The following is a 14,029-nucleotide window of genomic DNA, read 5'->3' as shown; positions in this document are numbered from 1 at the left end:
CATAATTCTGGTTAAGCCAACAGATTTGGTTTAAATTAGAACAATCTTAATGAATTATGTTTTGCCAACTCATTTTATTTATATAAGAATAACCACAATATATTACGTTGAGCCAACATGTTTGATTTAGAATCACCCATTGAATCACCATTGTAACAAGTTGAGCCAACACATTTGCTTTACATTGGAATAATCTTAATAAATTAGGTTGACCTAACACATTTGCTTTAAATAGGAGTAACACAAGTACATGGTGCTGAAATAAAGCAAAGTAATCAGGTGGAAATCCTTTGCAGACGTTCCCTCATTTTCCAAAGCTCTGTGCCACTTAGCACTTTTCTCTTTCATGCATAATCAATACCGTGCTTGGGTTTTATGCTACAGACAAGAAACATCTTCTTGGGGACAGTAAAAAGCCAAGCAGTGAGAAACAATTGGCCCCTTCTTGGCCCTGTCTTGAAGAGCCAGACGTTTGTAACAGTGTGTCTTGCAAGAACAGCCTAAGAGTTAATTTCCTGGCTGTGATTTGTGGGAGAGAGACATCAAGAAGCTGCCGCAGACTAGAGCATGAAAAACCATTACTTCAATCCCTCACTCCCTGACATTAATAGGATGAATAAATGTTTTGTTCTCTTCTTAATTTGGATGAATTTATCCAAATGCCAATGAAAACAAGTAAATATCCACTCCAGCTTTGCTACTGATAAAAAAAATAATTTAAAAAAAGACCAAGAAAACTCACTCAACTTTAGCTTCCCCATTCCCTTTTGCCTACTTTTAAGAATTTATATTGCACTGGACTCATATATCAGTCAATAAACAAAATGACCTCAACCTGGAGCATGTACAGAAGGATGCATCATTTATGGAAAGAGTTTGTTTTAAGTTGGTTAAGCCTTGCCTGGAATGGGGTGGTCAGATGGACTGTTCTTTTGTAGTGAGACAGATTTTCATTTCAAATATTAGATTTACATAGTAAAATACATTGTGTATTTAGTATAATTTGTTTTTTCTTATTCATATCACTGACATAGCAACCCTAGAAAAGCATGAAGGGATTGCAATACATTTGAAGGAGAACAATAAAGTAAAAGACGGATTTTAATAGTTGCTTGTTTACACAATAGTACACAAAATCGAAGGTTGTAGAAATCTACAAGGTAGAAGCCAGATATTTCCGTAAAATCAGTCAAACTCATGTCATATGTAGTTTGTCACTTGTTGTTCTATTAGTTTTGCTATGTGTTTATAAGTGGTTATCTACTTGCAGCAAAATGTAATCTCCCAAGAAAACAAAACTCTCCGAGTAAGTGACTGGTGAGATCACAAAAGGCATGAAATAACTCATTGATGTTCTTTTTGGTACAAACATTTGTGTTTTTTCTGTTAATTTCTCTCTCTTTTTTGCATTATTTGGTGTAATTGTTCCTTCAGAGGTAAGTTCTTGTTCTCAATAGCTTTAGGAAAACATTTTATCTCTATGTGAGAATTCTGGCGGAATTTCAGGGGACAAAAAATTGGCAACAGTGAAACACAGAAGTGGTTTTAGAAGAGGATCAGGGCGGGCTTGAATGGCTGGGTTTCAATATCAAAGATCCGGTCGATGAATTCCATTAAGATGATTTTCAAGTTCCACCAATGTTTCCTGCTGTATCATCTTCTCCTTCTGCCAAAAATGGTCGCCAAGCAGACGTACAGAGATATCTGATGAGCCCCATCCTGCCAGTCAGCCACAGTCAGACACTTGCAGTTTTGCCCATAGCTTCACCATCGTTCCAGTGAAAACCAGAGGAGAAAAGTTAAAAGGAATATTTTCACTCAGCAAAATTGAAAACTTGAACTCAAACTGCATGCAGAAGAATATGACTGGCAAATATTGAAAGAAACCAATAATACTGTAAACATTTCCAAGAAAAATTTAAATAGATTTGAAACAGAGCTACAGTTCTAAAGAAGATCACGGTTTGCCATTTATAAGAGCTTGGATCTTATAGATGATAACTCTGATAACTTGAAGGTTATCAGAGTGGTTGAATCAGGGGTTGTGATATTATAATATCATACGTTTACAATCTGATTAGTTAGTATAGAAACAACAATAGTAGTAGCAAGAAAGCACTTAATTTAACCTTTTGTCTCATGCATTTGAAACAACCTTTTGTTATATGAATATAGCTTATTTTGGCCTAAGCAGAACTACAAAAACAATAAACAGCACCATCATTGTTGGATAATGCGGTGGTGACTTTGGTAAACAATACTCTTTAAAACACTACTTCATTTTTATAATCACATTGTCTCCACATTTCTCCATCTTTACAATCTTGGTAAAAAATCTGGATACTGTGATGATAACTGTGATGGTCACTGCGATTAAGATGTATTCACAGTACATCATAGAGCCCATCGCAACTCAGATGCTTCAAAATCTCTGCTGCAATGCTGCAACTCTGCCATAGCAGTTGCTGATGTATGCTCATCAGCTTGATTCTTGTTCCCCCTGTGATGCAAAGCAGAATTTGCGATATTTCTTTGGTGAGCTTTTCAAACACATTGTGTTAAGTCCTGCCGAGGAACTCCATACTTCATTGCCCAGCTGTGCTCCAAATATCGATGGGCTTCTATTGGTGAGGGAAAAAATGACTCTGCTAGATGGTATCCTTAAATTTTACTGCAGTGAGAATAAAATCTATCATTTAAAGACACCAATGAGGCAGCAGAAATAGGAGCAAATGCTTTCATAGCTCAGCCTGGAAGATTTTACAGCAGACTACAGTGCTGGGGTCAGGAGGCCAGAAGCACACTGTGCGCTGCTCAACTCTCACAGGAGCTGCGCTGTCATTCGCTAGTAAAAACAATTCTACAAACTTGGGTGGTAGACTACATTTTGCTCCACATTATTGTTCACACATAGCTGCAAATATCCTCTGCTCCCCAAATCCCTGCCTGAATTACTGACAGTCACAATTGTGAAGAGCGGAACATAACAAAGGGAGAAACTGGAATCAGACTAAACAACAGAAAATATAGCCACCTGCACTGCTGCTTTCACGGTTTCATCCATACAGTGGGTTATTTACATTTGTTCTGGAAAGTACTTCTTTGGAGGGGTTGAATAACTTTGAGTGGACTAAGGTGACAGTCCACACTGTGGATGGCTTGTCCTTAAAAAGGCTGCGATCAGTGAGACATGACAGATAAACATGAAAGGTCATAAAATAATTCCCGTTAGAGGTGGATGTACTTTACAAGTGTGCCCTGTACTTGACCATTCTCCTATTTACAGCACTTGGCTGCACTGAAGAGTCTCACCTTGGATTTTGGCAAGTCAGTCAGCTTTTGTTAACTTCTAATGCATTTGGAAACTAGTAATTAAGCGCCAACACCTCCAACCTCCCACAAACTCCCGCACACACGCACACGCACTCACCACCTCCAAGTTTTTACCCCTTTCCCCCCAATGGACTGAAAAATTGACATGCTCTGGAGAGCCAGTGAGTAATTATATTTGTAAAGAGCAGTGATACAAGATACTCCCCCCTGACTGGGACTCATTACACATCATTAGAAGAGAGCTGCACACGTGCATCCAGTGCATGTGACCAAACACACACATACTCGCAATGTCTTCTCTTTTTTTTCCCCTCTCCCTCTCTTGTGTTTCTGTGCACACACAGAAACACAATCTCATGTCCACACATATATATACACACAGATCAATGAGCAGAAATCCAAACACTGTTTGTCTTTTGTAAACAAAACCTTCACCTCTGGGCCCTGACCCAAGCACAGTTCGACAAGTAGTAAGATGACACTCTGAATGGTATAAAACTCTACACTCGATAATTCATCCGGTGATAATCATTCTGCGATGGGTCAATAACTAATTAAAGATAAGATCTGAAATGAATTCTCATTCATCTTAACAGGTTGAAATATGAAAGTTTGCAAACGAGGCTGCGGGAAAATTCCAGTCCACCCTTTGAAGCAATAATTACCATTACAGCAGCACAGGGGCGAAGAGCTGCAGGCTGATGAAGCTCCAATAGAAACTTCTAAGACTCTTTAATTGGAACATGAAGATTCAACAGATCAGATTCCCTGAAAAGTGTCTGCTTGTCTTACCATAATATACAACTTTACTAAGAATTTTACCTAAATTTAACTTTCTTTCCAAATATGTTTATTTTCCTCCTGCTGATGCCTTAAGGCTAATTTTAAATCCCCTCCAACAGTGAATTTACGTTATGTCTTAATCTAAAGCAATGCTGCACAACACACTGAGCAATAGTTGTTTAAATTTGCAGCAGCTAAGCTAAAAAGCCCTCCAAATACAAAAAATTGAATGTTGGAGCAAATACATTTGCATTTGTTTGCAGCAACCCCTATTTTAATTATTTGTACAACCATCTTTCCTCCTCGAGTCTTTGAGATCACACCTGACTCAGATTTGTATGTCTTGGGACCACTTTTAAAATCATTTTGCACAAACTAGCAAGAGTTCAGTCAGACTTTATGAACATCAATAATTTTAATGATGTCTGAATTTTCATTGTACAATGACAATATAGATGGCATTGTGTTTAGCACCACCCAACTTCCTAACACACTTTCTACCTTCCTTGTGCCTGGAAAAAAAAAAAAAAAAACAGAACTGCATGTGCGTGTGTGTGTGTGTGTGTGGGGTGTGTGTGCGGGGTGTGTGTGTGTGTGTGGTGTGTGTGTGTGTGTGTGTGTGTGTGTGTGTGTGTGTGTGTGCGTGTGTGTGTGTGTGAGATAAGTCTGCAGTTGAATTCATAGCAAAGCAGCCAACATTGTCTTGATCGATATTTATAACAGAGAAAAAAAATCTATAATTTTGCTCCATGTGAGCAAGAGGCTCCCCAAAAATATTAGCTAAATGAAACCAAAAAATAGTGAATGTAATCTGAAACAGCTGCAAGAGACCAAAATACATGCAATAATTATCTTTACCAGTGTTTTCTTTTGCTGATAAAAAGTAATTTTTTGGTCTCCACCTTATAACTCTTTAACAAGCTTGTAAGGGAGGGTCTATCGGATAGCTTTAGATCTATTGTTTCTGCGAGTTGTATTAAATATTCAGTATGTTATGTGGATTTCAAAGGTGTTTGCTGCATTATTAATAAGACAACCAGCTTGCAAGGCGATGGTGTGAGAGCTATAATAATGTCAGAAAGTCTGGTTTGAGATGCTTTAACTAAAACCCATCATCTTCTCTGCTCCGCTGCTTCCTTTTCCCTTGAAGACGCCTAATTAAATACATTGTCATACTCTGATATTTATCTATTCACGGATTTAGTCCGTTTTCTTGGTTAAATCACTTCCTCTGTGTAGAATCCACTGACATGTAATAAAATGAAGTAAAGCTTAAGGAATTACATTAATCTACATGTCAGATGACCTGATATTACGCTTGCGTCCAAAACAAACACTTCATCAAGCTTCCCTAATTCTGTTTGATGTAGATTATTTCTAAAACTGCAGGCACACCTTTACATACAAAGCTGAAAAGATGAAATCCCTGTTTCTCATGCTGTTGCAGTTTTCATGACTAAATATCTTCACACAGCTTAGTGTTAATTGGCCCATCATGGTCTTTTTTCTCTTTGGCCTCGGTTTTATTTGGTTTATATGAGCGTGCCTGTAATAAAGCTTTAATGCTTTACCGTGGGGAGATTATCTGACCATGCTACAGCAGTGGACATTATCACTCAACTACATGCTTCACTTCGTCTTCGCTCATTGGTCAGAATAGCGGTTGGGGAGCTTGCCACAAGAGCTGCTTTGTAAACTGTATTTGTGCCTGCGAACGCGTCTGTTTTTGTGCACTTCAGTGCGTGCAAACAGTGTGCGTTTGTGTGTGTCTGCGCATGGCTTGTTCTTGTTTCGTCTCACTGACTGTGTCTGTAGTGTGTTAGATGATGTGAGACGTAGCGTGTGTACTTGTGCGGGCGTGCTGCTAGAATTTGTATGTGGTGTTTGTCGGCAGGGTGTGCAGGCTTGTAGAATGACATTTGGTGAAACGTGGCGGCGGGAGAGGAAACATCTGACTCATAATTGAAGTGCCATGAAAGAAATATGGTCATGAATCTGTATTAGGCTTATGTGCTCAGCTTTAAAGCAGTGGCAGGAGCAGGAGGCAGCATGCTCAGCCTGACTACCTTCCCACCCTGAAGGCTGATTACAACGCTCAAAAGGATACTCCACAAAAATGACAGAGGAAAACACAGCGTATTCAAGGCGAGGAGTCCTGATGACAAAATCGATAGGCCGTAGCGCTCTCATCTCCATCAAAAAGAGAGTCTCAGGATGAATGTGGCTGTGCTTCTGTGATTCACCCACAGCAATCATCTCAATGTCCTGAAGGATAAAGCAGCACTCCTCCGTCACCCTCCTGCTACTCACTTGTACAGCCCTCTGCGCTGAAGGCTCATGCAGTCTGCTCTTTGAACAGAAAAAGTAGAGATATCCCATTTCTCAGCTTGTTTTCAGAAAATAAATTGCAACAGATGAAAGGTTCCTGTGTCGGTTCAGAGACCGCTGGCCCTTTAAAGAAATGATCGTTACAATTGTAATTATCTTTTGTCAAAAACAGATATGTCTTATTGTTGTATATTATATATTTCCATGTATATTATGACTAAAAATTTATATTTTGAACAATAGTGTAAGATCCTAAAACAGAAGGTAAATATTAACATTGTCTGTTTTCTCTTACAGAAGTCAGCATTTTTTTGCAATGCTCTTAAAAATAATTTCAAGCATAAACTGTGTGACACACAACTGTAGACAATAATATAGAAATACTACATGTATGAAAATCCTATTTAGAAATTCACATTTGTCTTTTAGACAATATAATATGCAATACATCAGAATACTTATCATTCTACCATCTTATAAGAGGCTCAGAAACTGAAAGAAAAAAAAATCCAGAGTATTTCATATTGAAGAGCTTGGCTACCATCCAGGTTGCTGAGTTTAAAGTGTCTTAGTTAAGAATCGCAAATTTATTTAAGATTGTAAGTTGCATATAGATCATAATTAATTCACAGTGGTTCAGCTGATATCCTGTGATTTGCAGATTTATTAAGGTATGTATTATATTGTGTTGCCTTGCAAAGTGTAATGACGCGACGCAATAAGCACGTAGGATGACAGCTGGTTTAGTTTGTAGGGTTTCTATAGAAAAAAAGAGCAACATTAAATTCTGTGATACATTTGTTATAGTGCTGCTCCTTAACCAGAACCTTAATTCAAAAGCTCAATAGTAAAAACTGAGCCTTCATTTTGCAATGTTTAATGTTACTGATCGTGTTAAATCTACTTATTTTATGCACTCTGTTAAATTTCTCACTATGGTTTCTTTTAGCACCATAGCAAATATTATACAGGAGTCTTGGTTAGGTGTAGTTTATGCTTTTTAGTACAATTTACATACATAAACAGGTAGAACCTGGGTAGGTTTCCAAGGCCACTAATGGCATTTATATTTTCATGAAGGTCACTTTTTTTAATCAGGGAGTTAGTCTGACTAAAAACACTTTTTCTTTTCAAAGCAATTATTTCACAGGAATATTCTTGAGGGTGGACCACCTCTTATCTCCGTCACATGTTTAAAGTCATTGCTTCTCTGTGCATAATCGCCCAATGCAACTGTGATGATGTTTACATAACAATTTTTGCATAATTCACAAAAAAAAAGAAATTGAGACTGAATTTCTTTTAAGCCTGGAAAAGTTTCCCAAATAATTTATGATCAGTGAAGATATTATGAGTTATTGGTTTGAAGTAAATATCTGATTATGATGTTCCATCTAAACATCACTTCAATAATTTCACACTATTTCTTTTAGCATGATGAATAACTTGATATTTACTGTGAAGCCTGAGTAACTGGGAAACCCCCAGAATTAAAAATACTGAAAAATAGACAAACAAATAGGCACTTGGGTCTTTTTACTAGACTTCCCATCTATTTAAAGAGAACATGATGACAACCGACACACTTTATATTACCAACCAGCAACAAATTAAGTAAAATCTGAGGCAATATTTCAACAAGCAAACAGCAGGGAGATTTGATTTTCCATTCAAACGGTTTGTCTATAACCACTTTAAATGTGAAAAATATATGTGGATGGAGATCAATTCTGTCCCAGAGATAGATGGAAAAGGTACAAAGCTTGGGTTGTGCACTAACAAACTCCATTTTGTGCTGCTTTAGCTGTTTCCATGGAGCTCTCAGTCACTCTCTGTCACTGTCTCTCTCTCTCTCTCTCTTTTTCTCTCTGCCCTCCTCAGACCACACAGACACACACACGCACACAAGTGTCTGAAAGGGGATTCATCGGTGTGAGTTTGTCTGCAACTAACTGCAACCCAGGAAGATCCTCTTTTACCACTAACAAACCCTTTTCCTCTCCTCTGTCTCCCCTGCATCACACCCATCTCCTCATTTCTCAGTCTCATTACAATAATTTCCTAATTTATTCCAAATCCCAGCCACAACAACAAACCCACACTCAGCCGACTCAATTACAGCAATTTGATCCACAACCAGACTGCATACAAGCCACCACATCAAAACGAAGCATAAAGGACACTCCATATTTTACAGTTGCGCTTGTGTTTTTCATTAGGCCTCATTTAGAGTGTGTGAGGCAATCAGGAGCTCTCATTACACCCAGATGCCCTATAAAGATGCCCCAGAAAAATGCCCTTGAAGGACAAGGTAAAACAGAGAAAAACAGAAGAAAGTATGCTTACCGAGGACGCCGACCCGATAGTTGAGAGTGATAACGATGACGTTTCCATAGCTGGCCAGGACGCTCCCATCAATCATGTTGCCAGTCCCCTCCATGTAAGACCCTCCGTGGATGTAGACCATCACAGGCTTGGCCCCGGTATCTCGTATGTCTGCAAGAGCGTCCATCATTAACATATTCACATAGTCATCCACCCGCCGCGGTCAAAGGGTCAGCTCAGATTCAGATACAGCACATGGTGGGCACAAACAAACAAACTGACAACCCCCTCCCAGATACCAGCTGGAGTCAAACAGTGCAGCCTGCTGGCCTGCTAATGGGAATTGGTGCAATATTTTTCTACAGTTTCTGCTCTAAGAAAAACAAATTAAGCTCACTTGAGTTCAACTCTGTCGCTATACATCCATACACATGCATATATAGTACTTTGCAAAAGTGTTGAAAATGCTATCTCTGGAGCAGATGGCGCCAGACTACCCTGAAAAGATGATAAAACATAGTGGACTTGGCATCATACTGTGGTGATGCCTTTGCTTAGCATGTGCAGCAAAGCTGAATAGAGATGAAGATCAATTGAGTCTGATGCAGAATGTTCCACAAAGAACATTTGTGGCTTTCCACCTTTGGAAAGCTGGACAGGATTTGAGTCTGTGGTAGAGATTCATCTTCAAGCAGCACAATGACCCAAAACATAGTACCGCAGGTACAATGGAGTAAATTAGATCTAAGTATATTCATGTTTAGGAAAGGCTTGCTCAAAGATCTCCCCTACATTACATAGAAAGGCCAGAAAATATATTGCTATTAACAATGTGCATTCACTCTGACTGAACTCATGGTATTCGCAAATAGAATTGAAAAAAAAAATCTTTCAATGCGCAAAGATGGTTGAAGCATCTTTCAACCATCTTTGAAAGATGGTTAATTAAAGATCTAATTAGATATTTAATTAGACTTAAAATTCTAATTACAGTTGATTGTTTTGCTCCAGAGTCTGAATACAAATGCAGGTCACACTCCTCTGAATGTTTGTGGTCATGAAGTTCAAAAATGAGAAAAAGTTTAAGTTATATTAATACTTTTGCAAAGCACTATACATATGGCAAACTATTAGTTTGTATTTGGCTACCTTGCAGGAGCAGAGCCACTACTTTACATAAATATGCAGAAAACCATTAGGGGGAATAAAGAGATAGGTACTCTGACAAATCTCCTAAGCACGGAGAAGGCTAATCTGGCCTGACAGTGATAGGGGGAAAACACACAAGCTAATTACACACAACTATCTTGCTATCTTTTTTTTTTTTTTTTAACACAGTCCCATAGAATAACAGATGCAAAATTGTTTGCATAGTTCCTGTCTGGACATGACTGCAAGCTACATTTTCTGCTTCATTTTTTGGTAACAGTTGTTTGTTTTGCTTCCAAAGCTGAGGTTTCGATACCCAACTGAGGTGACAGTCAAGCCAGAAAGAAACAGCACATCCAGGGGTAGGGGAGGAGAAAAAAAGCCTCTGTCTAAGGAATAGACTTGAATTACTGGAGCTGGGAGACAAGACAAGAAACTCTCATTTTCACTCCTTCTACCCCCAACGTTTCTGTGTAGCTTCTTGCCTCCGCCCCTCTTCCCCTCCTACTTTGTATCACTTTCACTCACAGTCTCTCCCCCGTGTTTCTCCCCTGCCTTCCCTCCATCTCTGTCCAACACTCTCTCCTTTCTTGCAGTGGTGAGAATGAGAAGGGGTAGGAGGGCAGAGTGATGAAGACAGAAGGAGAGTAGAATAAAAAAGACAGCCAGAAAAGAAGGAAATTGAAAAAAGGAGAACAGTAAAAAAAAATAAAAGCATAAAAAGAAAGAAGGAATGACTCAGATTTAAAACGAATGGCATTGTATTCTGGTTGCTCTGGTTACTGAGAACCAAAATCCTCAGCTATGTCGTTCAAAATAGCCTGAATCAATCTTCAACGTCCTTTTCTGATGGTTATACATCCCCCCGTCTTCTCTGCTAATTTCGGACAACAGCAGAAATGCTTTATGGAGGGACACATTTTGTTCCTTTCGCCCATTGCAGGGCTAAATCTTGTTTTCTCCCTTCCTTATTTCACTATCCCCTGGGTTATTTGTGGCTCTGTTAGGTTTAAAAGCAAAGCAGTAACTTGTATATGATATGGACTTATTTATGGCTACCTTTATCTTGCTGGTATCTGAGAAGGCTACACGGTGAAATGTGATTTATAGCTGACACTTCTCTGGACACACTTATCTGAGACAAGTGCAGGAGGAGGAGAGAGGAGATGAGTGGGAGGAGGGGATCCATGAGGTGAGAAAAAGCATTAAAACTACAGTCAGAGAGGGGAGGAAGAACCGAGAGATGAGGTGAGGAGGAACGAGGGAGCAGCAGGACGATATTCTCCACAAGCTAATCAAACAAAAGGCCCACAGATACAAAGAGAATGACAGACAGGTAGAAGGAACAGGGAGCAGAAATACAAAAAAAAAGAGAGATTAGTTGTGTCAATGTTATCAGTCACCTCTTTTGTCGATTCACATTGGGTCTCCATTTGGAGACGTTTCCACTTATTCTAAGTCAATCTGACATGGGATGTGTCACAGATATGATCCAAATATTTGATTTTGTTGTCAGAGGAATGTATAAGCTTATACAGGATTTCACCTAAATTGTTGCTTCGCAGAGAAAATAAGATAACACATATTTTTGTGTGTTTGTTTTGGGGGGGAGGGTTTCCAGTCACATCTGTTGTGCAGAAAAAAATATTATTTCATTCTGATCAATTATAGTGGTGTTTTTCTGGATGGCCCAATCTGTTGAACAAGGTGACTTAAAAGCATCCTGACTCAAGGTAAGTACAGCATTACATTAACACATATTATTATTAGCATCAAGACTTAGCACCAAGTTTTGGCTGAAAAGAAAGGAGAGATAAATTAATTAATGCACAGAGTGATGTACATATACATTGGCTGGTTAGCGGTATCATGGTACGCCTGGGTCTTAAAAAGTTGTGGTTCTAAAACTCTAAACATTTTACATCCTTTTCCAGTTATTTAAAAATGTTTCTACGAGATTACAAAAAAAAAAAAAAAAAACTTTCAGACTTAGCACAGCTTTTTTTTTTTTTTTATATATTTGGAGCACACAAGAACAGCTCTCCCCAACTCTTACCTCATGCGCACTGCTGAGCAGCTGGCTCAAAGACATCTACTGCAGTGTTCCCTCGCTTACTGTAAAGATTGCTAAAGCAATGCATTTTTAAGCTACAGTTGGCAAAATTCAAATGCCACGGCACTTCTGTAGACATGGTTGCTAGCTGTGCAGGTAGCCTGACTAATTAATCCGCAAATACAAGTCAGCAAAAAGAAAAAAAGAAGCAAAAACATCTTAGGCTCCAGGAAGAGTACTGTAGACTTTTCAAAAAGAACTGCATCTACACTACAGGAGGGTTTCCAATAAAAAAAAAAAAAAAACTGGCATAATTGTAAGCCTGGCTAAAAATATATCTAGGCTTCTTGTAAAATAAGGGTAACAGTTTCAGTTTACTCTTTTTCCTTTCAGTCATTAATTTCATGAGGATATTTAAGACTACATTTGTCAGAATGGCCAAAGGCCAATACATTATTGTTAAAATATAATAATTTCTGGAGGAAAAAAAACAATTGATGGGTTGTGAATACGACTGTCATGACACCGTCATAAACATGACATAACACCTGTCATGAACATGAAAAAGTCTAAATAAATATTTATGACTGTTGTCATAAAGTGTCATTCGGTAAATCATGACACTTTTAATACACAGTTGACATTATTCAAAATGTCTTTGTTATGACGACTTGTCATTAACCAAGAAATCAAGATTTGACAAATTTGTTATAAAAGCATTACTGATTAAACTTTAAAAAATATACAGCTTTATGTTATTAAAGTTAAAGTTTATGACAACAGTCATTAATATTTATGAAGACTACGAAAACATATACAATGTTTTTTGTATGGATGAGAGGTACAAAAATATATTTAAAAAAAAAAATCCAGTTTTGCAAAAATAATTAGGTTATCTCATCACCTATAAAGTTGGAGCTACAGTTGGGACTTAATAAGGCAATAAGCTTCTTAGTTTACTTTGCCTGAAATAGAGCACAATGAACAAAAATATAATTAGCAACAAATGTTTGAAAACCGAGTTCTTGCAGCTGTTTATTCCACATTTTGCTTAATTCTCTGCATCAAAAAAAGCCCACAAATAGAATGGAGATGACATTATTATAACTGTGATAATTAATGCATACTATTACTTTAGCAGCAGTAGAAATAATTACTTTTCTGTTTATATTACAGCATCTTCATCGTGTTGCACAGTACCATGATACCGTTAAACCATAGCATTTTTGCTAAGAGTTATCATACCTTGAGTAATCTTGGCACATGCCTATTGGTATGCTCTATTAAAAGTCCATGCAAGATTAACTCAAAATGTGAAACAAAGCAAATACATTCATGTTTTGAGGAAATTTAAAAACAAAATTTAAAAAACTGTGAATGATGGAAATGTAGAAACCTGATGGGCAAAGAGTAATACTTACACAAATCAGTTTTCTCTTATTTATTTCCCCAACAGATGAGTGTGATCATGCAGCTCCTATTACACTGAGACATACATCCATACACTCCCAGCACTTATTTTATAAGCAGCACATTATTGCACCACAGAAGAACAAATTTTCTTACTATTGCCCAGTGCATAAATAAATCAAAGGTTCTCTGCTTGGGCAACGGCGACAGTTAGACCTACAAATACATCACAGGGCATGAATTTTAGAAAAGGACTAAGGGGCACAACCTTTCAAAGGTGCCTGTGGACTGATTGAAGTGTCAGTGGGAGGCATAACTCAAGCCGACGCCGAGCCTCTTAGTGTTGCTGCTGCAAGTGAAACCAGCCAGGAGGGCTTTGAGCACTCCTTCCTTCCTCTGCTATCTTATTTTTTCTCTCCACCTGTACCCCCCACCGTTTTGCCCTTAGCCTTTCCCCTGCATCGAAAGCAGTCAGTCATATATATCTGACGCTGAAAGCACCAGAACCCGGCCTTGACACTACGGAGTGGGACAGGACAAAGCTGAGTGGAGATAAGTGTCACGGCATGCGCTGTGTCAACGCTTGGGGAAACATGGTGGCTGTCAGCGGCTATCAATGAGGTCTGAGGTGGGAGGGAAAGGGTGACA

The 14,029-nt window shown here is 38.4% G+C and overlaps 1 protein-coding gene across 3 annotated transcripts in view; it reads right to left on the bottom strand.

Moving 5' to 3' along the window:
* Positions 1 to 14,029, bottom strand: part of nlgn3a (neuroligin 3a) — a 175,446-nt gene that overhangs the window by 102,527 nt on the left and 58,890 nt on the right. For all 3 annotated transcript variants that reach the window (XM_055034166.1, XM_055034167.1, XM_055034168.1), the window contains one exon: positions 8,791 to 8,940. In XM_055034166.1, coding sequence (XP_054890141.1) covers positions 8,791 to 8,940 — 150 coding nt within the window. The remainder of the gene's footprint in view (positions 1 to 8,790; positions 8,941 to 14,029) is intronic.

The sequence above is a fragment of the Poeciliopsis prolifica genome, unplaced genomic scaffold (assembly GCF_027474105.1).
Source record: "Poeciliopsis prolifica strain line A6 unplaced genomic scaffold, Auburn_PproV2 SCAFFOLD009, whole genome shotgun sequence".
NCBI classification, from domain to species: Eukaryota; Metazoa; Chordata; class Actinopteri; order Cyprinodontiformes; family Poeciliidae; genus Poeciliopsis; species Poeciliopsis prolifica.
The sequence above is the reverse complement of the archived record's forward strand: the minus strand, read 5'-3'. Positions and strand labels throughout refer to the sequence as shown.